The following is a 25513-nucleotide window of genomic DNA, read 5'->3' on the forward strand; positions in this document are numbered from 1 at the left end:
GTAAAGTCCCACACAAATGAGAGCCTACATAAAGTTTTCCGATCTTTATTTCTATCTATCCAAATGACTTTATTGTTTTACTTCCTCTAGGCCCGGATGAACTTGGGTGCTGGGGAGGTGACCCTGTCCTCATCTTCAGGGGTGCCGCTCAACAACCTCCTGGACCACAAGATCTCTCTGACCCTGACCGAGGACATGCTCACCATGACCATCGACGACAGCTTCCCCACGTACGTCCCCGTGTCCAACGATGGCGAGGAGCTCAACATCGACGTCGGAGTTTGGCTCGGAGGAACCGGGAACCTGGACGCTTCTTACCTCAGCAACGCCATCCCGCCTTTCCGTGGATGCATGACCAACATAAAATTCCAATCGCATCAATTCGACATCCTCACCAACACGCTCAAACAGTGCCACGACACTAAGGAGTCTTGCAGCAACGAGTTTGAAGCCGGGGATGGAGAGACGACCAGCTTCAGCACTCCACAATCGTTCATATCTTTCCCAACTTGGAGTAAAGCAACCGGAGGGACGAGGACGTTGGAATTTCTAATGAAAACGACGATTGAAGATGCATTGCTTGCCTTCCACCCTGGCTTAGAAAACGATTTCATTGCTGTCGGTGTCATGGGAGGCTTCCTGAAAGGCGTGATAGACTTCGGTAACGGCATGGAAGTGATCGAGAACACGCTTGTACAGGTGGACGATGACCAGTGGCATAGAGTGAAACTTCACATCGGGGAAAACTCATTTGAGATTCACGTGGACAGCCAAATCGCCTCGCTCCCTCTCGATTCTTCTCAGAAACTGGACTTGGTTGGGAATCTTTATCTGGGAGGAATCCAAGAGAAAATGAAGGAAGTGTTCCGTGAGAGCGGGTCCTTGAGTCGCGCAGAGGAGGAGATAACTGCTGAATCATTCATAGGTTGCATGGGGGAAATCAAAGTCAACAATAAGGACCGAAGCCTGCACGACGCGCTGGTGACCAAAGACATCCATGTTAAATGCGAGGGAGAGGACTATGATTACTCCAATTTTTACGATGCCGACACAATAACAACTGCTCCACCTGTTTTTATTGGATATGACGAAACCGAACTGCCCGAACAACATTGCTTTCCGAACGAAGACACTCCGGATATTTTCAAAAACGTCACTAAGCTTCTTGACCTGAGCCAGCTGCTCGTGCGAGAGGGAGGCGAGGCTAACATTGAAATGAAAAACCTGCAGCCAACGTTTGACCTCAGCGCAGCAGGCATGCAGAAATCCCAAATCGTCTTCACGCTAAAAAGCGATCCCTATTACGGGCTGGTGGACATCAATTCCAATACAAAGCGCTTCCTAAAGTTCACTCTTCAAGATTTGGTTGATCAAAAAATTAAGTACATGCATGATGGTAATGAAAGACAAGCTGATCAAATTCAATTTGAGGTGGTGGCGCAAGGGATCGACAACTTACCAGAGTGTTTGAAATCGCCCCAAAGTTATGTATTGCCCGTTGAAATCATCCCTGTCAATGATATACCCCAACTCAGTGGAGGGGAAATTACCATCACGGAAAGGGGAAGAACACGTTTGAACCCAAGCCTTATCAGAATTCTGGAGTCGGACACCCGCTGCGATGGATTAGTGGTAACCGTGACATCAGAGCCTCCATTGGAAGTGGGATACCTTGAAAATGACAAGCAGCCTGGCAGACGCATCACGCAGTTCACCTGCAGAGAGCTGAAGGATGGAAATATCTACTTTGTGCACAGGGGAGGAGAAAGCGCTGGCGAACTTACTTTAGAAGTCTCGGACGGTCAGTCGGAAAGCCATACCTCGACTTTTAATCTCGTCGCCACCCAGCCGCACATGACAATTGTGATGAATTCCGGGCTTACTTTGTCTCAAGGACGCAACATGTCCATAGGTATCCAAAACCTGGCTCTGCTTTCGAATCCACGTAATGGGGACATCCTGTTCAATCTTACATCACCTTTACAATACGGTGAACTTCACATCATGACGGATTACGGCACGTACAAACAAGTGTCAAGCTTCCATCAATCCGATCTCGAGCAAGAGCGTCTGAAGTATTTTAGCACCGATTCTACTGAGCAGGAAGATGTCGTGGTCGAACGGATACAGTTCAATGCTCATTTAGGACAGTATACGCTTTGGAACAATACTTTCATGGTAAACATAGTCCCAGCACAAGTCAAAGTATCCAACCTAGTGGCCCTTGAGGTCCATGGAGGTGAGATGAAAATCATCAGGCAAGCTCAGCTTCTCGCAGAAGTGAAAGGTCAAGACGCCAACCTGGAATTGTTAAAATACGTTCTCGTCAGGCCTCCAATGCTCGGTGTGCTACAACTCTTAGATACGCAATTGGGAGAAGGAGATGTTTTCACTCAAAGAGACATTGTGGACAATACGCTTAGCTACAAAGTCCGAGTGCAAAGAGCTGTGGACGATGTAGATTCATTTCAGTTCCGAGTTGCACACCAAGATCAGTACTCGCCATTGTACACGTATCCAATCAACATCCTCGCCACGGCCGACGTCCCTGTTTTGACCAATGAGCTGATGACCATTGTGCAAGGCGGGGAAGGAACCATCAGCAAAAATTACCTTTGGGTGAACTCGCCTGATATTGGGGACTATGTTTACCAGATCACTGAAGGACCAAAGCATGGACGCATCATGAGGAACTCGCCTCCGGGAATGCCAAAATTTGAAGGTGCGATTAGGATTTTCAGCAACGAAGATTTAGAGCTGGATCGGCTGATTTACAAACACGATGGATCCAAGACAACCAGCGACGATTTTCATTTCTCGGCATTTGACCAGGAAGCGCAAGGCTCCTACGATCACGAAACCATAAAGGGCATTTTTAAGATTGCGATCCAAACGAAGAATGAGCACGCCCCCGCCAGAGTTGTGGATAAAGTGTTGAACGTCGTGCGACACGGTCAGCGCCTCCTGACAACTGACGTGATTCAGTTTAAGGACGATGATTCTGGTTTCAATGACTCCCAAATTGTCTACGCTCGCGAGGGCATCTTATCGGGCAACATTGTGTCAGCGGCTAACCCCTCGCATCCGCTTTACCGCTTCACTCAGGCCGATCTGCGGGACAACAAAGTCCTCTTCATGCATCACGGAGCCGACCAAGAGAGATTTTCCTTACAAGTGTCCGACGGTTTTCACAAGACAACAGCTTTACTCCAAATCCAAGCTGGAGACCCATATCTCAGATTAGTCAACAACACCATGATTGTGATTGACCACGGAGCAACCAAAACACTTAACACGACCTTACTGGGTGCAGAAACCAATCTGGACATTAGCGGTGATAGCGAAATAAAGTTCAGGATCACCGCGACGCCTCAAGATGGGAGGATTATCGTAAGCGGGATCGAGGCGTCGGAATTCACGCAAGAAGACATGAAGAAAGGCGTGGTGTCTTATGAGCACAGCTATGACAGTCTGCGGTCCAAAGATTCTTTCAGCTTCACTGTCCAGGCCAAGGGGCAATCTGAGGAGGGAACTTTCAAAATCAAAATCTTCAAACAAGGACACAGGTCCGAGCCAGAGGTGGTCAAAAACGATATGATTATTTCCTACGAGGGGGAGCACGCTGTCATCAAACAGGATCACCTCAAGGTAATTTCTACTCAACATAAATAGTGTCAGAGTGGAGTTAATATTATAGCCTTCAATTATTATTCTGTGGGTTTGCATTTGTCCAAAAGATGTGTTAAGACCTCGCCTAAAGTCCATATGGTCACTGATATATGTGGAATCAGCCTCTATAAAGCGGACACATAATGCAAAACCTTTTTTTTTTTACCTTTAAACCATGTTATAACATTCCTTTGTTTGAGATGTACCTGGAGTATGCTACATCCACGCAGTTTTGAGTAATTCTCAGGTAATCCTGTTTAATCTATCTGTTTCTTCTTCTATGATCTACGGTGCGAGCACTTCGTTCTGTACTTTTGCGTTATTGTTCAAACCCAACACTGTGCTTCACATTTTTAAAGCCCTTAATACAACATTATATCAAAGCTCAGGCAAACCCAAATGAATGTTTTGAAGGCTATTTTAACCCATATATGCATGATATGTCCACTTTAAATGATCGCATTAAACTGATTAAACTGATTAAACCAGTCATTTTCCTAAAGTGGGATAGATTCAACACTTCTTTGTGCCCTGTATGATTGACCACAGTGACCACATTCTGCTAATATTCTGGTAAATATAGTAGCTGAAGGGAGACCCCTGCCTCACAGTCATTGTGATTTGCACATTCTATCCAGCGATAACTTTTTGGATGCTTCCTCCTGGGCGGCAGCATCTTCAGATCTATATTTGGCCTGTAGTTAATTGAACTGTGACTGAAGCATTGCTCATTACAGTACAGTGTGCTCTTTGCCAGCCACATTATCATGATCATTTCTTTCTAATGTACTTTCTTCTTGAACAACCCATTTCCCATGACTCATTCCGGTACATAAACCTCTTGTGAAAGCCTGTCTGTAATGCGCGTAGCACCACATGAAAGCTGCGCTAAATCTGACTGCCATGGCGCTGCGTTTAATCTCGTTTACGTTCTAAATTATAGTCTATTACGAGAGGAACACAGCAGCGAGTATCCCCCGGAGGGATTTCCTGCAGCCCGCTATCATTTTAAGACGCTGCCTGCACTTGACTGTATAGAAGCAATTAATGATGTTTACATAGTGGATGCATTAATACCAAGGACATAGCACAGGCCTCATCTGCAGTTTGACATTTAAAGCGATGCGTAAGAAAGCCTTATATTTACCCCAATTAAACTTCCAATAATGCCCATGTCTGTCATTACGTAAAATAGAAGCAGATACGGGGCATAAAAAGTAATTGGTTTTAGTTTTAAGGATGGCTGTGTGACATTATGAAATATGCTACATGCCAAGATTTCACTCCACTTCCAGCAATTAAACATAGTTATTACCCTCATAATGTCCTTTTGATTATGCCTGAAAGGGCCGAGAAGTTGCAATATATTTTAGTGGGTCGTCTGTTTAAGCTGAAACTGCTTTTCCACAGCAGCTAAATCTTACAAGTTAGGAAAGGACCAGAGCCAAGGACCAAGATTCATTATCGGCTCGACTCATACCCGACACGTTTAATCACTGGAAACAGAAAGAAATAACTGCAGGTGTGGAATCAGGCAATGGTTTGGACCTTTTTTTTTTTTAGATTGTCCAAGATTACCAAGACTATGAAATTAATATTGTGATGGCTTTCATTTATGTTGCTCAGGTCAAGGGTCGGGGTCTGCAATGTTCAGAATCAAACCAAACAAATGTAGCAAAGAGCCTGTAGTACAACAAAGTATAAGCTCCATCACATTCTTATCAATTGTATTACGACAAATAAATTAAATAAAAGTACAAATTGAATGTGCTTTAATGTAGTTGGATGTATCCGGAGGGTCTGTCCCTGGAAAATGTAATTCTGACTCACCCACTAATTCTATAGCAGCTTACAGTCATTTAATAAACTTTATGGATTTACATTTTCCTATCAAAGCCCCAGCAGAGGCTTTAACGATTGTGTAGAGCAGTTGCACATTAAGTCTAATCCTCCACCGTGTTCCTGATCAAACGCAGCGCACAGTATGAAACAAATGAAGATGCTACAGAAGCTTGATTGGTCTTGCAGGTGGAGCAGGCAGACATCCTCCCCACAGAGATGGTGTTCACAGTTCGACAGCCTCCTCGTCTGGGACATGTGGTGATGCTGACCAACAGCTCGGACGGCTCAGAAACCCCCATCCTGGACTACATCCAGTCTTTCACCCAGGACGACATCGATCAGGAGCGCATCCTCTACGTGTCCACGTCCATACAGGTCTGCGCAGGCTCATGTTTCTTTAGAAATGCCTTTCATAGGACAGAACGTTTAGTTGGAGTATAGTCTCATGGGAGGCTATAGAAGATAAGATAAGAAGAAAAGATAATAAGATGTAAGATAATAGAAACTTTCGATTTGAGGTTTGTTTGGTGCCACTTTCAGGGGATATCAAGGAGAGTTTGCATCTACAGGTGCATAGTGGCCCAAACATGCAAAAGGGTTTTTGAACAAATGTTGGTGTCATCATGAAGACCAGATGATGAATATGTTGGTCCTCTCTCTGAAAAAAAATATGAATCAAGGTTTTCAGTATTTATTAAATCTTTTTATGTGATGTCATGATAACGAATGGGCCGAAATAACCTGTTTTCCCTGTTTTTATAAGAATTATCTAAAAGGAAAACGTACAGATATTTAACTTGATTATAATATGTTGGCAACTAAGCCTTTGAACTAGTTATATTCCAATAAAAGTCCAAATTTTGTCCGTCCCTTATAGGCTCATTGATTGTAATGATGTCAAATGAAACCCAGCAATTCTGTCAAATTTGAAAGATTATATGGTGTTTTCGTAACCTGGAAATGTTTCAGCAATAGTAAGATAGTTGGAAGACATCAGGAGACGTTATGAACCACAACAAGCATTTTAACTAAACCAGTTCTTCTGTCACGGTCTGAAAACAGGGCCTTTCACAGCTGATGTTTCACTTCTCTCTGGCTCGTAGGGGGATGACGCCTTCACATTGGACGTCAGTAACGGTTTCACGGCGGTGGAAGATCTGCGGATTCTGGTCAACATTGTACCCAGATACATCCCGGTCCAGGCGCTCAACTTCACCGTGAAGGAGGGGCAGAGTCAGACCATAGATGACCACGTGGTGAACATCTCCCATCCCTTCTACACTCTGGCCAACATCGACTTTGTGGTGGAAGACTCCCCGCAGCATGGAGAGCTGCGAGTCCGAGACGGAGATGAAGTCACCTATTTCTCATGGGAGGAGGTGTGTGTGAATTTACACGTGAACTTATGGAATATTCTGATAGATTTGTCATTGGGGATAACTGTTTTGGGGTGGTCGGTCGGTCGGTCGGTCGGTTGGTCGACTGGTTGGTCAGTTGCTTGGTTGGTTGGCTGATTGCTTAGATCAGGGGTGTCACACATCAATTATAAGAGTATGTAAAAAACAGTAAGTTTCTAGTCCCTTCCTGTGTGGAGTAATGATTTTTTAAAGAATGACCAAAATCCTCATGTTAGCCACTAGCGCAGCGGTTAGCGCCTCCGCTTCACAGCTAGAAGGTCCCGGGTTCGATTCCCACCAGGACGGGGCCTTTCTGTGTGGGGTTTGCATGTTCTCCCCGTGTCTGCGTAGGTTTCCTCCGGGTACTCCGGTTTCCCCTACCACTAAAAACATGTACAACAGCCATGTGATTCTGACCATCAGCCTGGCTCCACAATCATGGAGACGGGTCCCCGGGCGCGGCACGGCCGTCGACCACTGCTCCTTACGGGTCGCCCCAGCGGCATCGAAGGATGGGTTAAATGCAGAGGACGAATTTCCCTACGGGGACAATAAAGTAAACAAACAAACAAACTAGGGGGCATTGAATTTAAAAAAAAGGAAAGAGTTCCACACGTGTCCAGCAGAGGGCACTGACATAATAAGAGCTCAGGATATGAACAACACATTATATAGCCACGTGGTAAATGGACAGTCTGCCCCTGGGCGGCTGTGGCTTCAATAACAACTTACCACCACCGAGTGAAGAGTTAATGAATAATCACTATTATGTAGCACTTTGAGGAACTTGTGACACAGGCTTGTAAAGTGCAATGCAAGTGTAAACTGTTGTTATTGATGAAGCTACAGTCAAATTGGGGCTTTGACCAAATCACAGCTCATTATTATTCATTTATTGGAAACATTTTCTCTATTATATGCGGCCCGTGACCCGCCGTGGGAGCTCAATTTCGGCCCGCGACCCAAAATGAGTCTGACACCCCTGGCTTAGATGGTTGGTCACATAATCACGTAATGTGTAATCAGCTGTAGACTTATTATTTCTTCTTCCTGATTTTGCTGTAATTCTTAGCTGCGGTGAGTCTTCCCGAGTTCTGTCTAATTGAATGCTCATAGTTTGGTAAGGTCAACAACTGGATTCGCTTTGGAATTGTGAAATGTGGGTGAAGTGTGGGTGGCAGAGAGACGCAACGACACCCCAGTCGCAGTAAATCAAACATGCTTGAATTTTACAGCCAATTTTGGACGCACAGGAGAGGAGTGGGCGGATTTACTGACCCAAAAGTGAACACACAGAAAGCAGGAGCCAACAACAGAGCAGAATATACACAGAAACACCTAGTTTTCATTTCTCTGTCATAACAGCAGCACAAACAACAACACAGTGGCCACAGCAAGCCTGATCATGCCAAAGACCTTTTCCCAACCGCATCGCAACCGCAAACATGCTCCAGCGGCACTTTCACAAGGCCGATGTCTGTCTCCTTTTCTTATCAAATCCATTAGACATGCATCCCGCTTCTTTGTTTTGCCTACTTTTGATATCCATTATAGAGAGCTACGAACAAGCTGAGGAAGACTCTTAGCAAAGAGAGAAATAAAGCAGGGAGAGAGGACAGAGACATGTAAAGTCTGCACCAGAAGCATGGACATAGTGTCGCCATCCTCACTCGTATGTGTGAACCCCACTTTTTCTACGCCAAATCCATTTCAGTCTACAAACAAACAAGCCTTATATAAAACCTTTTAGAACAACTTGAAAGTATTTATTTGCTCGTGAGTTGTTTCCAATGGTTCCCATGTGTGCACCACTTTTCCGAATCCCGCCTTCGACCAAACTCGCTATTACTTCCAGGATTTACACATTCAACACTTTTTCATTCTGCGTGGAGGAGAGATGCAGTCAACAAAGTTCTCATTTGAATTGCAAAGAAGCTCCGAAAGAACCCAAGAAACATTCAAATCCACTTCTGTCTGATCTAAACGACGCCGAGGAGTAAACTTTCTCACTTTAACTTATTTGGAAACTGTTTTGTCAACTTCTAATACTCCTAATACTTCTTTGAAACAATATTTACTTCACTTCCTGGATGCTTTGTTCCCTTGTATCCCGTCACTCCCTGCTGCATTTTCCGAGTTAGCCTTTATTGCGGCGGGGGTAGAAAGGTTAGAATAGAGGAGAGATTGCGAGTGCGTGTGGCTATCTCCCCGTCTCTCCCGACGCTGGTTCCGAGGCTGCGGCTTTGGGAAAATATTAAAAATGCATGAAAAACCCCACAGACGGAGGAAAATGGAGGAAAAAAAAAACCTCATGCATTCTCAATATGGACCACAGAGTTTAGCCCGTGATAGTTAGACACATATCTCAGAGCAGAACATCTCGCCTCCGCTGCTTTGTGGAAAAATTGACGTCGCCTTTACACCGCCCGCAGCCAAAATAAACTGGAACTATATGTATTTTCTTTTTATAATAACTTGAACGGCGGCAAAAATAAGGTTTTGTCTGCTTCTTCTCCAGAGCAGTTTCCCACAAGAAGGGCCCGGTATCACAACTGAGCAAACGCTGCTGCTTTCGACCACTTCTTCTTCCTTTGAAACTTTTCTATGCGCTTTTCACGCTGTTTGCTGTAATTTTGATAATATAAAACAAGGTCGGTCGGTAATAAGTTCCACATTGAAGAATAAATATGTGTCTCCTCTGGCCCGGGGTAACGACGTTCAAGCAAAAACCGAAATTGTTCCCAAATGAAAGATTCATGTGCGCAAGCCAGTGGTGAGTGGGAGACCAGAAGAACCAAAGCTTTGACAGGAGGGGAAAGTTTCAAAATACGTGGGAAAAATCCGAGTACATATACTTGAGTTACTTTTGTACATCGCAGTCTTCTTTTTACTCCTACTTCAATAATACTATACATTTTGAAGTATCACAGTGTTAGTCGTTACTGTGAGTACATCTGTCGTAACAAAAGATTTGTGCGCAAAGATGTAAGATGCGAAAAGCTTTATATTCAAAAATCATTCATCAATTTAGGAAAGAAAATTAGGATTTTTATATTATGACAAGCTTCTTTTGCCGAAATCATCTTTCGCAAAAGCCCCGCCCACTTAACTACTATCGCTAGGTCTGGTCAGGTTTAACACATAACAAGAGAGAAGTGCGTGTTAGTGACTCTCTTTGGTGCAATATCAACGCAATATCCTCCAGATCGAGGGAAAATGGGTCACAATGTACAAAATATGCAACGAAGGGGACACTACAACTATCGAGGATGAAGCCCCGCCCTCATGTGAAATTGTCTAACTTTAATCTGAAGTTACGACGACCTGTGACCACTCAAACATAAAGAGACTAGATGAAGTTGGTCATTTTTATACTCACTACTGCCACCTCAGGTCGTAAGCGTAACTGCAGCTTCTGTATTCAGCTCGTGCACGCTGGACCCGAAGTAACAACTTTTTGAGTGACGGTGCAGGATTTGAGAGGCAGTTGTGGTAAATAGGTCTGAGCTCATTCTATAATCATTCTCAGAGCGGCGCCTACTTTCCATCACAGTGGTCTCTAGGACAGTCCAATATCAGGTTTTCACTGGACCCTCTCACCAGAAAACCTACAAAACAAGAGACCACCGTGATGGAAAGGATAAACTGACCACTCATACATCGGCTGGGTCACTACAAGGTCAAATACACATAAATATCAACTTTTTTCACTTAAAGAGTTGCATAATGCACCTTTAAGCTCTCTGTGCCCCCACCCAAGTGTAACTTTTAAGTCCAGTTCGAGGTAGACGTAAGACCCAGATTTCTGATCACACATGCGATCAGAAATCTGGGCCTGAGACCCCGAAAGAGATGGCTCTTACCGGGGGGGTACGACAGGCATCGCTGCAGACCAGGGCCAAGGGCTGGTCATGGGTCACAGTCCCAGGATGCTGCTGGTGGCGAGGGACAGCCATCTCAGACAACGACCCATCAATAAGCCCTTGGCCCTGGCTGTGGATGAAATATCAAAGCCTTTAGAGAAACTAACCACTTCCTGTTGCACATGCTGCATAATTGTGACGATGTCCAGCAGCAACAGCTCATGAAACTCTTGGCCAGCGAAGAGACGGATGGTAAACCAGTCTTACCTTGGCTTACAGGGTGGGGTTTTGTGAAAGGTCAATTACTTCTCTGTTAAAACATGAATCCAACTTGTTCACTCAAATAGTAAATGGTGAGTCATTTGGATACGTGTTACTTCTACTCAGGGAAAGTGTTGTCAAACCCATTTAGACAAACGTTTTGGCGACTCGACCCTTGGGGAATAAAGAGTCCAGAGTCACCGCTGATGTCAGATTGTAGTAGCGCGGTGGTGGAGGACGACATCAGAGTAAAGATGAGCAGTGTTCTCATACAGCCAGTTTGTACTTTTCCATTCAATCACATAATTACAGCCTTTCAGTGGGTTTGGCTGGCTTTCATTGAAGACCCAGAGTCAGACGTAGTGCTGCATGTGAAGTTTAGTACTTCTGTTTTTGTTCTCTACGCTCTTGGACGTGCACGGTGAACACAATCTTTATTTTTAAATAGAAATTGCAAATAAAACCACAATCTTGCCCGAAAAATGTAAACTAGATCATTTATTCCCAAATCATGGAGCATCTATAAACAGCACTTGTGTGTATGACTTTGTCGTTTTGCCTCCCCATAGATGGGCCTGTGGCTGGTCTAAAGCTCGTTCTCTTATCAGTGTTTGTATTACAGTCATTTCCATGTAGTTTTCTTTACTCCATATTCTGCCACTACAGGAAAAGCCATTATGATTTCATCTATTGATTTACATAATGTTAGTTTGTGGGGCACAGGGCAATAGCAGAAAAACAAAAGAAAAAAGTATCACCTACATTTCATTTTCTCAGTGAACATGAGGCCTGCTCTGCAGCTGGAGGATCACTGAGAGAATCCAGTCTGTTGACTGTGGCCCTGATCTGCCTTCTGTGTTTGCTCTGTGGATGCTCTGCCTGGAGCAGGTGCTGCTCCTAAACCTCCGCACCTCTACGGTTTGTCCCAAGAGAAAGAGAGTGAGTGAGAAAGCTTGATACAAAAGTCCCAATTAGCTTAGAAATGATGAAATTAAGACAACCGTGCTGGGCAAATATAACTGTATATCATTCAATCAAAATGACATCACTATGTTTTATCGTGACAAACCCACAGTGTCTGTCATTCAGGCCAGATACGGTGGTTTGTTTTGTCCTTTTACTTTTTGGTTTTAATTTTTTTTTTAAATAGACCAAACTCATCCTTCATGATACTTATCTTGCAACATTTTGTCTACTAGTGAACTGGAGATTTCACATATGCAAACGTTTTTATTCATTTCCCTCATACTTGTTATTGTACCCTGTAAGGACTAACCCTAACAGTATTTAAATAGTATTAGGGTTAGGGTTGACAGACGCGGCAGTTCTAAAATTCGTGGCTCCGCGTCGTGCATTATGCATTATTACGAGTTGTTTAATCCACTTAAACCACGGTCCCACAAACAAAACATTTTATAACAAATGTTTATTTCATTTACTGAACTCTCTAAATATGCCAAACTACAGGGACTATTTTCTGTGGGCTCGTCTCAGAGCGAGTCATTCTCTCACTGCTGTGAGGATCTGCGCTCAACAAAACCACATGAGCACAGAGTCGCAGAGTCGCAGAGTCGCAGAGTCGCAGAGTCGCAGAGTCGCAGAGTCGCAGAGTCACAACACAACAGGACGAGCCCGGCATTGAAGTAACACCGATAGTATGCAGCTGTTTAACCTGAGGCTAGCTAGCTGAACGTTTATGTTTGACTCTACTTATCCATCCCAATATGCTTAAGTGCAGGGATCATGTAATGTAGGTCTGAATATAATGAATAGTGCCTGAACCGTTTTCAGTAGAAATGGAAAGCTCATATTTGATCAACAGCAGAGCCCACAGTGGAGAGATATCCTAGAGATTTAACTACCGGACTACGTATTCAGTTATATGAAAATAATGCATAGCCTCGGCCCCTCTGATCCCAAGGGTGACCTATGCTTCCAATGCCTCCCCCCTTGATACACCCCTGGAGTCAGACCGAATGAATGCAATTTTGCCAAGACGCTCCAGTATATATAAATGGAAGCCGATATCCTTCATCTTGGACCTTCCCCTGTGGCTGAGTCAGGGGTCGTGCGGGTCGTCCTGCGCGGCGCTTTAGCACTGGGCCATGTTAGCCTACAGCATCATGTGAAAGAGTGCAGGCGTGTGTGAAAGGAGGCGCGCCAAGACCTCAAAAATGTGCTGCGTGGCTCTGATGCGCCGCTTAGAGTGTCAGCGTCTCCAGCCAAGACAAAGATTCACGGCAGCGTTTTATGTAAAGGTTTGATAACAAGGGAAATGTCTGAAGCTCTTTGTTCAGATCAAACGTGCGGATCTTAATGAGTGCTCGGTGCTATTAAATGCACATCGTTTTGATTTTATCGCAGCAAACTTTTCAACTTCTCCCCACACTTTTTGGTTAATCTTCCCTTCAAGACTTGCCGAGGTTTTATGCGTCCTGTGATTCTGTAACCTGCGCCGTCTCTCGCGTGAGCTCGGCGTGTATATAAGATAAGACGGTACTTTATTGATCTCACAGATGGAGAAATTGCATTTGATGAGAGAGCATCCGGCAGCAGCACCATTCAGTGGCACCGCTCTTTTTCCACTCTTTTTTTCTTTGGTGAAAGATGGTTGTGTCGCGGCCGCCATCTTCACTGTTTTGGTCACAGGAGGAGCACTGGTTGATGGGAAATCCGTAGACGATGACCACGGCGGTGGAGCTCTTGCGCTTGGCCACGATGTTCTTGTCCACACAGGTGTAGTTGGCCGTGTGGGACAGACGCGCCTGCTTGATGATCAGGTTGTGTCCACGGTGATGTAGAAGTTCCTGTCCTCGGCCGGGTCCATGATCTCGTTGTCCTTCAGCCACTCCACCCGCATGACCTTGGAGGATGGAGTAACTGTAGCTGATCTCTGTCTCCTCTGATCATCTGAAACGGTGCACCGCCTCCTCAGAGCGTGGTGTCCTGCACTGGTCAGCTCCACCTCGTCCTTCCTCTTCCTCCTGCACAGCTCCCTCCACAGTCTGTCACCATCTCCTCGTTGGTCCCTTTTGTTGTTTCCTGTAGCTCCTCCTGTGACGCCTCCTCCGTGCTGCATTTCTCATTTGTCCTGTGACTCTGTAACCTGTGAGCTCGGCGTGTATATCTTATTTGTCCTGTGATTCTATAACCTGCACCGTCTCTCGCGTGAGCTCGGCGTGTATGTTATTTGTCCTGTGATTCTGTAACCTGCGTCGTCTCTCGCGTGAGCTCGGCGTGTATATCTTATTTGTCCTGTGATTCTATAACCTGCACCGTCTCTCGCGTGAGCTCGGCGTGTATATCTTATTTGTCCTGTGATTCTGTAACTGCACCGTCTCTCGCGTGAGCTCGGCGTGTATATCTCAGCTCTTTGTTCACCCACACGTTGCTTCAATCAGCTCGGCATCAGGTCTCCATTAGGTCGTCCATCAGTGGAAGGGCTACAGCACACGAGCGTCTATGTTTTTACAGACCGCCAATTATTCCGAAAGCCAAGACGTTTTTTTCCCCCCAACATATATCGGAAAGAGAAATTACTCACCAGTGCTTTTGTATCTGCTGCTGGCACGGACACCGGTCTTTGTAGTGTTAGTTTTCCCCTTGGCGATCCAATAATCTGGACAGACTGTGCTTGCGCCGTAAGAGCGTGCTGGGATGTTGTGAAAGGGCGACAAAGCTTCAATATTTGTCAAACAGTTTGTAAATAACGGTGAGCTCTATTGTTGTGCTTTGTAATGTGCGGAAATCAGTCCCATTATCCGTCTATGAAAGTCCGACTGCTTCAAGGACAAGGTGTTGAAAGAGTTAGAGAGTGAAGTGTGGAAATGCCTGCGCCTGTTAAAAAGAGAACTTTATGTCCTAGCATTTGACCCGTCCTGCTGTGACCTGTCAGGCACAGTCAGAGGGGGTGGGGGGGGAGTAGCCAAAATATTTACTCAAGTACAAGTAAAAAGCAACGACTCAAACAATTACTCAAGAAAGGTAAAAAAGTACTTGGAGAAAATGCTACAGTGAGTATACTGTGAGTAACTCATTTATTTCTATTGTGCCATAGACTGTGTGAAACAAAGCATAAAATGATGCGTCATTTGTGATATTTAAAAAAAGAAAAAATGGCAATAAAATACAGAAAATTAAATCATTCTAAAGAGTGAGGTGCGTGAGACGATCTACATCTATTTTATAGATCAAAATACTTAAATATTTACACTTTATATTCATTTTTTTACCCAAGTAAGAGTACAGATACTTCATTATAATTGACTCTGTGCATAACTTCAAATCATAACAACGCCGCCCAAGAAGTGACTTCCTGTTTCGATCCAGTACGCCAAAATAAAGGCACACAGCTCGTCTCATTGATTAGTTCAGCCGGTACTTGCAACATTACAAGAATATAATTAAATACACACATTAAAGTGTTTTGTTTGTTAATAGTTTGGCAGAAAGAAATTGGAACTAATGGCCTGTGGAACTGATGAGTAAAATGGTGCTTTTATTGTGGTGCTGGATTGAAACAGGAAGTCACTTCTTGGGCAGCGTTGTTCTGATTTGAAGTTGTGCACAGAGATTGTATGATGAAACTACTCGAGGAAGTACAATTTCTTCCAAAAGTTTTTCAGTTTGAGTAACTACTACTCTACTACTGGCCTCTGGGTCCAGTGGGGACCACAGTGTAGCCCCTGAAACAGATCTGCCTCTAAGCTTCCAAGCCTAAATTCCCAACCTTTTTTGTCTTGCCCCTTAAGTCATTTATTTATCCAAAATCCAAATACCCCCATCTTGGTGATCCTGCCAAAACTGTATCAAAGCAACAAACTAAACTCTTATTATTCAATATTTAGTATTAAAATTGATGCAAAATATTCTCAAACTTTACTGAAAAACATTGTTCAATTCTCAAGTACCTCAGGGGTCCCCATACCCCATACTCCTAGTTGGGAAACACTGGCCTTAATAAAAGTCTGCACTGAGTGATTTGTGGCCCTCCGCGTCACACACACTGGAAAATGTGGCCCTTGATAAGAAAAGTTTGGACATCCCTGATATAGAAATGTCCATGATTAGAAGTACACGGCTGGATTGGTCCATCACATGCATCAGCAGAAAGCTTCAGATATGGAAACACTGTATCATGTATTTGTCCATAGCTACAGACATCGTTAGCAAGAGGAGCTAACCTCAGCTAAATACACGCCGTGTGGAGCCTGAGACTCACTACAATTCTCTCGGGTAGTGTAGATGAGTTTAGGCTCACGATTGCAGTGTGACATCGTGATCACGGATTCATTGTGCAGTAATTGAATGGCATCATATGTTTCCGACCAAACACACAACAGTATCTGGTGTCTGAAAGTCAGAGCACATAGTTACATTTAAATTGTGAAGCTTTGGCTTGGTCGTCTCCTCTCGGTGTTTTGCCCGACAGCAGCACCAGCGTATACTGGGGGAAAGTCTGATTGTGCCTGTGTATTTGTGATCAGTAATGACAGAGGGGTTCGGGTCCAGGAGGAGCTCGTCATCTGGGATCCATTTGGCTCTTCATGCTTCTCTCTCTCTCAAACTCCCAATCTCATCATCACCACCAGTGCTGCTGCTGCTGGAGCTCCTGGCTTCTGTCTGCACAAAGCCCTCTTGTGTGCGCACAAACAAACCACCAATCAGTGCGAATTTGTCAGAATGTACGAGCCAGGGAAAGAGGTTAGCTCAGCAGATTGTTTGATTCAGATACGACGGGCGTGCGGAGGACCAGAGCGCCACACGAGCAGAGGAGGGAGCGGACAACAATAGTACATGGCAGAGTCTTTTCATGTTTGATTTTTTTATTCTCAAAGTACGGATTAGCCAATGAGGAAATGACTTTGGTTTGGGAGGTAGAGCCACAGAGCAAAGCATTATTCACATCTTACATTTATAAAGCAGTTAGAAGCATGACTTTGGTTTGAAACACACACACACACACACACACACATGTAGGTTTCTGCCCGTGCTTTGTTTGTCCAGAGTCATTGCAACGTAGCAGTGCATGAGCTAAACCGCTGGATAAACAAAGGATGAATATAGAAAGGAAACATAATCAAGATAAATAAATCGATCTTCTTCATGGATACCAGGCGAGCGAGGGATTGTCCATGACGTTTAGTTCTTCTATTCGGCACAGGAGTTTCACCGCAGGTCGTTTATTCATGTGTTGTAGAAATAGAATGAATCAGCCCAGTTCTTTATAACACGCATTCAAAATTGGTTTACGTTTTAAAAAAATCTGTTTTTGTGTTTGATGACTTTCACCAAAATGACTCTGGTAGTAATGAAGAAATCATGCCCAGAGATTGACTCTGCTTACGTAAGTGTGGTGTAAAAAAACATTGTGGGCGGCGCCATGTTGTTCTGGTCTCAGCTCTTCACCTCCTGTTTGGGTCCATTTCCCATCGCCCTCTGGTGGTGACTTTTGACAACACATGCTGGACTTTGGAAACGTGTGGGAGCGTAAATGAGTCTGTGTCTGGGTGGGTTTCCTGAAGTCGAGCCGCTTCCACCTCAACCAAACACCTGCACAAGAGGTTCAACCACAAGTCACTGAAGCAGCAGCAGGATGGGGATGAACAGCGCCATGGAGCATTAGTGGAGACATGATGTAACTGCATCATCAAAATCATCTAGTCTAGTCTAGTCTTTACTGCAGGCTTCATAGTGATGGGTTGGTTCATGGGGCCCTTGACTGGTCAGCGCAGTTTTGACGACATGAGAAGCTTAAACCCACCCGTTGTAGAATGAATGGTCCATTATTTTTGGCTCTATGATGCCTGATATTGCTCTAAGACAAAACTTACTCCGTACGATGTTTATTTTATGATGTTTTGTACGAGAGCGATGTGGAGATAAGCAGGAAGTAGCTTCCATGTCGCTTTGCTAAGCCATCGTTCCCTCGCGTATTCATTCACACATATTGGCAGGTTTGACATCCACGTGTGCTGCAAAGGCTGCCCGTGATGACACTAGAACCTAAACATGGTGTTTTTCCTTCTGCGAGATGCAAAATGACACGGGAGAGCGGAGAAATGTGCCGGGCATTATTTAGATTTCATCACTGAAAATACAGGCAATTTTTTAATGCACAAAATGCCTTGATTTTACACGAAAATATAAAAGGACCGAAAACTTGCAAGACATTTTTCCCTCATATTTCTATCAGTCATGTTCAACAAAAGTTTCAAATTGATATCTCTAAATGACCGGCAGCGTCTCGCCTTGATTACCTTCCACTGACACCGTTCGTGTTTGCAGCGCAGAACGTTTTGGAAAAAGAGAGCAGAGGATGTGCTCGCAAACAAACCCACAAATGGCTGTGAATGTGTCAGAATGCGTGAGCCTGGGAAAGCAGTTTGCTCAGCAGATTACTGGAGTCAGATATAGGAGTGGGGAGGACAGGGCGGCTCTTCTGTATGCAGAGAGCAGAGGCGAGGGAAGGGGCTGGCAGAGGAGCTGGTGTGTCCCGGCCCCAGGTGCTGCCCTCTCTTCTCGGGATGACTGATTCCTTTGTGCGTGGTTTTCGGCCCCTGAGGTTTTATCACACGGCCCGGGACTCTGCGCTCCTTTAGGACTTGATGAAAGCCCATAATCTGCAGGAGATATTCACAGCGCGCCTTATGTAAACAGGACGACACATGCCTTCCTTTATCTCCGCGCTTTCTCCCATGCATTAGATTAGAAAGGGGCCAGTACGAGCAGATAAAGTTATCGGCTTAACAAAACATGCTTAGGAGGACTAAATACAAAATACTTCAGGTCATTATGGAGCTCTGAAGGGTTTGATTCTAGAGCCTGTTATTGCTCCATAGAAAGTCTTCTCACATTTTCTATCTGTGTGAGACAAAATCGAGAGGCAACATCGACTTTTTAGACCTTTTTACCAGCGATTGAAGCCTTGTTGTCATGGTTTGTGGTGGTGTGAAGAAAAGAAAAACCCAAAGTGCAGGACTGCAACAAAACTGGTGATGTTTAATGAAGGATGAAAACCAAAATAACCAAATCCAGAGAAAACCAAAAACGGGGGCAGACGAAGACAATGATGCAACAAAGGACAAAGGAAACACAGGGGTGTAAATACAAGAGGAAACGGGGCACAGGTGAGACACATCAGGGCGGGGCACATCAGGGCGGGGCACAGGTGAAACACATCAGGGCGGGGCACAGGTGAAACACATCAGGGCGGGGCACATCAGGGCGGGGCACAGGTGAAGCACATCAGGGCGGGGCACAGGTGAAACACATCAGGGCAGGGCACAGGTGAAACACATCAGGGCGGGGCACAGGTGAAGCACATCAGGGCGGGGCACAGGTGAAACACATCAGGGCGGGGCACAGGTGAAGCACATCAGGGCGGGGCACAGGTGAAGCACATCAGGGCGGGGCACAGGTGAAGCACATCAGGGCGGGGCACAGGTGAAGCACATCAGGGGGAGACACAGGTGAAGCACATCAGGGCGGGGCACAGGTGAAACACATCAGGGGGAGACACAGGTGAAGCACATCAGGGCGGGGCACAGGTGAAGCGCATCAGGGCGGGGCACAGGTGAGACACATCAGGGCGGGGCACAGGTGAGACACATCAGGGCGGGGGCACAGGTGAGACACATCAGGGCGAGGCACAGGTGAAACACATCAGGGCGGGGCACAGGTGAGACACATCAGGGCGAGGCACAGGTGAAACACATCAGGGCGGGGCTCAGGTGAAACACATCAGGGCGGGGCACAGGTGAAACACATCAGGGGGAGACACAGGTGAAGCACATCAGGGCGGGGCACAGGTGAAACACATCAGGGGGAGACACAGGTGAAGCACATCAGGGCGGGGCACAGGTGAAGCACATCAGGGCGGGGCACAGGTGAGACACATCAGGGCGGGGCACAGGTGAGACACATCAGGGCGGGGGCACAGGTGAGACACATCAGGGCGGGGCACAGGTGAAGCGCATCAGGGCGGGGCACAGGTGAGACACATCAGGGCGAGGCACAGGTGAAACACATCAGGGCGGGGCTCAGGTGAAACACATCAGGGCGGGGCACAGGTGAGACACATCAGGGCGGGGCACAGGTGAGACACATCAGGGCGGGGCACAGGTGAGACACATCAGGGCGGGGCACAGGTGAGACACATCAGGGCGGGGCACAGGTGAGACACATCAGGGCGGGGGCACAGGTGAGACACATCAGGGCGAGGCACAGGTGAAGCGCATCAGGGCGGGGCACAGGTGAGACACATCAGGGCGAGGCACAGGTGAAACACATCAGGGCGGGGCTCAGGTGAAACACATCAGGGCGGGGCTCAGGTGAAACACATCAGGGCGGGGCACAGGTGAAACACATCAGGGCGGGGCTCAGGTGAAACACATCAGGGCGGGGCTCAGGTGAAACACATCAGGGCGGGGCACAGGTGAAGCGCATCAGGGCGGGGCAGGTAACGAGGGAAGTAAAGCAAAATCACAAGGACAGAACACACGTCAAAATAAAACACAGGACTAAACCAAACACATGAAAACATACAAAAACAGATGAACAAAAGACGAATCATGACAGTTGTAACACGTCAACGCTTTCTTGGCATAAAACTCTGATAAGGTTCGAAGCCTCCGAGCTCCTTCCTTCTGTTTGAACTCTGACCTCTTGTAACAAACTAATACTGCGACTTCTCATCAATATCACTGATGATTCTCATTGCTATAGTGGACCAGTAAACGTCTGTGGTTTAGCGCCTCGACACTCAAAGCAGTCCCAGCCAAGGCAGCAGTGAAACCGCCCTGAGACACAGAGACACTACTCACAGAGTGAAGCACTTTTCCAGACAATAGACACTGCAAAAAGTTATTAACTAGATCAGTATAAACATCTCAATTTGAGCACAATAATCCACATTTTAGTTGTTTTGACTAGTTAAGAAGTTGTTGGGCATTTGTCCGAGATTATTTCACTTGTTCTGAGATGTTTCTGACTCGTTTCGATACATTTCGTCCTTATTTCAGGTCATTTTCTTTGCCAATGGGGAAAGAAAACTGGTCTTATCTCATTGGCAGTTTTACTTTCTTATTTCAAGCGAGATTTACCCTAGAACTGGTCTGAAATGTCCTCAAACAAGCAAAGTAAACTCGGTCCGATCAGGAAAAGTGTCTAAATGAGTGAAAACCGCTCAAAACAAGAAACATTTCCTCAATTCAAGTCATTTAAGACAATGCTTGATATTCACGTGACCAAAACGTTACCAAAACAGGCTCTGACGCAGTGTTTCCAAACAGTCTACTTCAGGAAAAGCAACGCAAGCTCTTCAATCACTTCTTTTTACCATTCTTACAATATGGTTCTCTCATCCAAACATGTTCCAGCCCCAGTGCATCTTTCAATCGTCCACCCAATCAGCTCCTCCTGAGGTCCTGGATGGGTTAAAAAATGCAGAGGCCAAACTTCCCTATGGAGATAATATAATATCACCATAGGGAGACTTTATTTGTCCTATTTTACTTAAAAAGTTTCAATCCAGAGAAACTGAGACACTTTGGCCAAACTTCTGCAATGATCCACCACCCTCAGGTTTGTTTGGGCACCACTGGAAGGCAAACGTGTGTCTTTATATAATGGAAAGGGCCCTGTGCTGCTGGAGCTGTGTATTAACGATCCGCAGATAATGAAGAAACGTCTGTATCCATTGCTTATGTGTTTGCCGAGCTCAGAAACAGCCGGCGCGGCGAGAGGAGCACAGTTCACCCTCTAAAGGTCAGGGACATAAAGCTGCCAGTTACTGCAGACTTTCTGACAGCTCAGAGTTTAACTGCAGACGTGGAGGGCGGACAGACAGGCTGACATCTCTCCCACAGCTTTTATATTTCCGTGCATCTGCCAGAGGCGGGTGGTTAGGAGCTACAATGACTTTTCAATAGGTTCTGTAGGTTTGACTCATTTTGGCCTTTCTGTTTGTGCGCTCTCTCCACGTCCATGAGAGCAGCTTTTAAAAGGTACATAATGTATCTTTTTTCGGTACTAAAGCGTTTATATTAGTGCGTACTTGACCCGGTTGTCCCCAGGATGCTCCAGGATCGTTTTTCAGGGTTTCTGGTAGGTTTTCTCTGCTGATGGAACCATCTCCATGGTTACGCATACATTCAGTAGAGAAAACCTCCCAGAAACCCTGAAAACATCCTGGAGCGTCCGTGAGACCACCTGATGGAAAGTGAAGGTGCCAAGCTAACCACCCTCCCCCATGACTCCCAGTCAAAGGTCAGATACGGACTAATGTCAGGGTTTTTTCTGCTTAAAAACTGACATGAAAGGCTGGGATCACGTGACAACAGCACATTCTAGGCTAATATCTCTGTCATCACTGGGACCATCCCCATGAAACAAACACTGTCATAATGTTCAACGTCTTCTCTCTCAGTGAGTGAATTCAGGTCCATTTTTGTTTTCAGAATGTTGGGCAAAAGTGGAGAAAACAGTCTTTTAAATGATGTGCTTGATAATGGACGTTCAGCCATTAGATGAATGTGGCTCCTTTATCAATGGAGTCACTCCAAATAATGATCAATTTTCTTCAGATCAGATCAGATTTCTTTCAAAAACGGTTTCTTTCCCATTGACTTGTATTGGTCCCTGCCCTCAATCTGAGATTATGACCTCTTCTAGAATTCTAGAACATGTTGTGGGCCAAACATAGATACAGACGGCATCTCTGGAACTTACTGAACAATCTGCTGTGAGAAAATATCCATATGGGCCCGATTTACACTGGACTTTACTTATGTGATAAATAAGTTCATATTCCACCAGAAAATGGCTTAAAAGAGGGAAAATTGTGTTTCTCTAAAGATTCTATTTTCCCCCTCGGCGAAGCCACGCCCCCTTCTATGACGAGATGCGTCTGTATCTATCCCTTTTTTTGTGAGGATGAGACACTTACTTTACTTACTTTACCAAATGCTAAATTCTGAATATATTTTTCTACTAAACAAAGAGAGAAAGACATGGAGAGAAGCAAAGTGGTTCAACAGCCCATAAAGAGGCTACTTAAACAGACAATGCTAACCAGGAAGCTAACATTAAAACATTAGCTTCATGCTAAGTTAGCTAACGAGTGCCGTTTTTTGCTTCTACTGAGCGGCTGTGAAAAACATCCGTATGGACCCGATTTTGAGTTTTATTGCTGTGTGATAAATATGTTAATAGTTTGCCAGAAAACTGCAAAAGACATTGAAAAATAGTGATTCTCATGAGGGGTTTTCTGCCCCCTCAGCTTGGCCACGCCCCCTTGTATGACGCGTTGCCATCTGCATCTATACCTCGCTCTATACAATCTTTAATATAGAGACTGGCTTTAGTGGGACTTTTAATAATCCTGTTTCCACTCCCGTGTGCTGACGTCTGCTGCCTTTGTGTCTCTACAGTTGAAGCTGGGCCACATCTACTACATGCACGACAGCAGCGAGACCACGGAGGACTCCTTCACCCTGTCCGCCTCTGCCTATGAGATCCAGAGGAGGAGCCTGCCCATCACCATCGCCATCACCGTCATCCCGGTGAACGACGAGCCGCCCAGGCTGACGCGCAACACTGGACTGGAGGTGAGCGCCATTCACTTCAGTTTGGACCAGCTCATCCACAGATAAAGCACATCTGTGTTCCCGCAACACTGGACTGGAGGTGAGTGTCATTCACTTCAGTTTGGACCAGCTCATCCACAGATACACAAAGCACATCTGTGTTCCCGCAACACTGGACTGGAGGTGAGCGTCATTCACTTCAGTTTGGACCAGCTCATCCACAGATAAAGCACATCTGTGTTCCCGCCAGTGCAGTTTCAGAGCTTCAACATGGTCTGTATTTGAACTCAGATTGAACTTGTGAAAGAGCGACTTCTCATATTCTATACTGGGATTGTTTTCAGCAGCGCATAAAAGCTGCATGAAGCGAGTGTTTAACTCACCCCTCGCTGAAATCTGACTGATCTTCACCTGAGAGACACGCACGTGCAGTACACGGCTTTGGCCTCGGCGTATGTTTCCACACAGAGCTGTAAAGCAGCAGTGATTTAGCGTTTTCCGAGCATGTCCTGGCCTAAAAAGTGCAGAATGAATCATGTACTGCAGAGCGCACTGGTGCCACAGACCTGGGGAGGGACGGCTGTGCTGGGGGTGCGCCCTGAGCTGCTGAGCACAGGCTTTACAATGGAGAACATGCTGCTGGAGTAAGGAAGGAAGAGGAAGGAAGAAGATTCAAAAGTTTCTCAGAAGAAGGTCGAAGTACACGTCACGTTCACGGGGAAACATGGGGCTTTTTTTGTTTTTTGTTTTGTCACTTAAACACAAGAGAGCAGAGTCAAATGTTGCGAGATGAATGGTACCATAGATCAATCACCCATGTTAGGGGGTGCACAGTCTACCATTAGCCACAAGTGCCAGGTGCTCTTCAGAGATCAGGTATAAAACTTCATGAGCAGAAGAAGAAATGATCTGAGGCACTGAGTTAAAAGTCCTTTATTGAATGGACATTCTGACGCGTTTCGACCAAGAGATGGTCTTCCTCAGGTCGAAACACGTCGGCATAACCATTCAATAAAGGACTTTTAACTCAGAGTGCCTCAGATCATTTCTTCCTCTGCTCATCAAATGTTTATATAGATTGAATATCTGCCGGGTCACTTGTGTACTGGTGAATAGGATCTAACTCATGGAGTCCTTGTTTTACTTGGGACCAAATATAAACTAAACTAGGTCTAAAAAACAGGAAATAATAACTTTGACAATTCGATTTGAGTAAACTGTACATCAGTAAACTGCACTCTGATCCCGCCCAGTGTCGACCCCGCTCAGATGTACCTGCGCTCCTCCAGTGACTGCGTGTTTCCTTCCTCAGAGCCTGCAGATGTACCTGCGCTCCTCCAGTGACTGCGTGTTTCCTTCCTCAGAGCCTGCAGATGTACCTGCGCTCCTCCAGTGACTGCATGTTTCCTTCCTCAGAGCCTGCAGATGTACCTGCGCTCCTCCAGTGACTGCGTGTTTCCTTCCTCAGAGCCTGCAGATGTACCTGCGCTCCTCCAGTGACTGCGTGTTTCCTTCCTCAGAGCCTGCAGATGTACCTGCGCTCCTCCAGTGACTGCGTGTTTCCTTCCTCAGAGCCTGCAGATGTACCTGCGCTCCTCCAGTGACTGCGTGTTTCCTTCCTCAGAGCCTGCAGATGTACCTGCGCTCCTCCAGTGACTGCGTGTTTCCTTCCTCAGAGCCTGCAGCCTGAGTTACACAGTGCACTGAGCAGAGGAGGAGGCCGGCAGCAGTAATCAGCTCAGAACTGGAGACCCACTGTGTCATTCAGCCCTCCCTGCTCTGCCTGCTGCGGCTCGCGTCGCCACGGCAACACAGAGTTTTTTGGGGGAAAAGCAATATGGCCGACACGAGAGCGCCGCTCGTCCCTGGCTTTGGAAGTGGGAGGGCGGGCGGC

The 25513-nt window shown here is 45.8% G+C and overlaps 1 protein-coding gene across 1 annotated transcript in view; it reads left to right on the forward strand.

The window, feature by feature from the left end:
• The window catches only part of cspg4 (chondroitin sulfate proteoglycan 4), a 130728-nt gene that overhangs the window by 86604 nt on the left and 18611 nt on the right, over positions 1-25513 (forward strand). The window contains exons 3-6 of the mRNA XM_079568230.1: positions 91-3648; positions 5698-5886; positions 6615-6890; positions 23464-23640. Coding sequence (XP_079424356.1) covers positions 91-3648; positions 5698-5886; positions 6615-6890; positions 23464-23640 — 4200 coding nt within the window. The remainder of the gene's footprint in view (positions 1-90; positions 3649-5697; positions 5887-6614; positions 6891-23463; positions 23641-25513) is intronic.

The sequence above is a fragment of the Gobius niger genome (genome assembly GCF_951799975.1).
Source record: "Gobius niger genome assembly, chromosome: 12".
Lineage (NCBI taxonomy): Eukaryota > Metazoa > Chordata > Actinopteri > Gobiiformes > Gobiidae > Gobius > Gobius niger.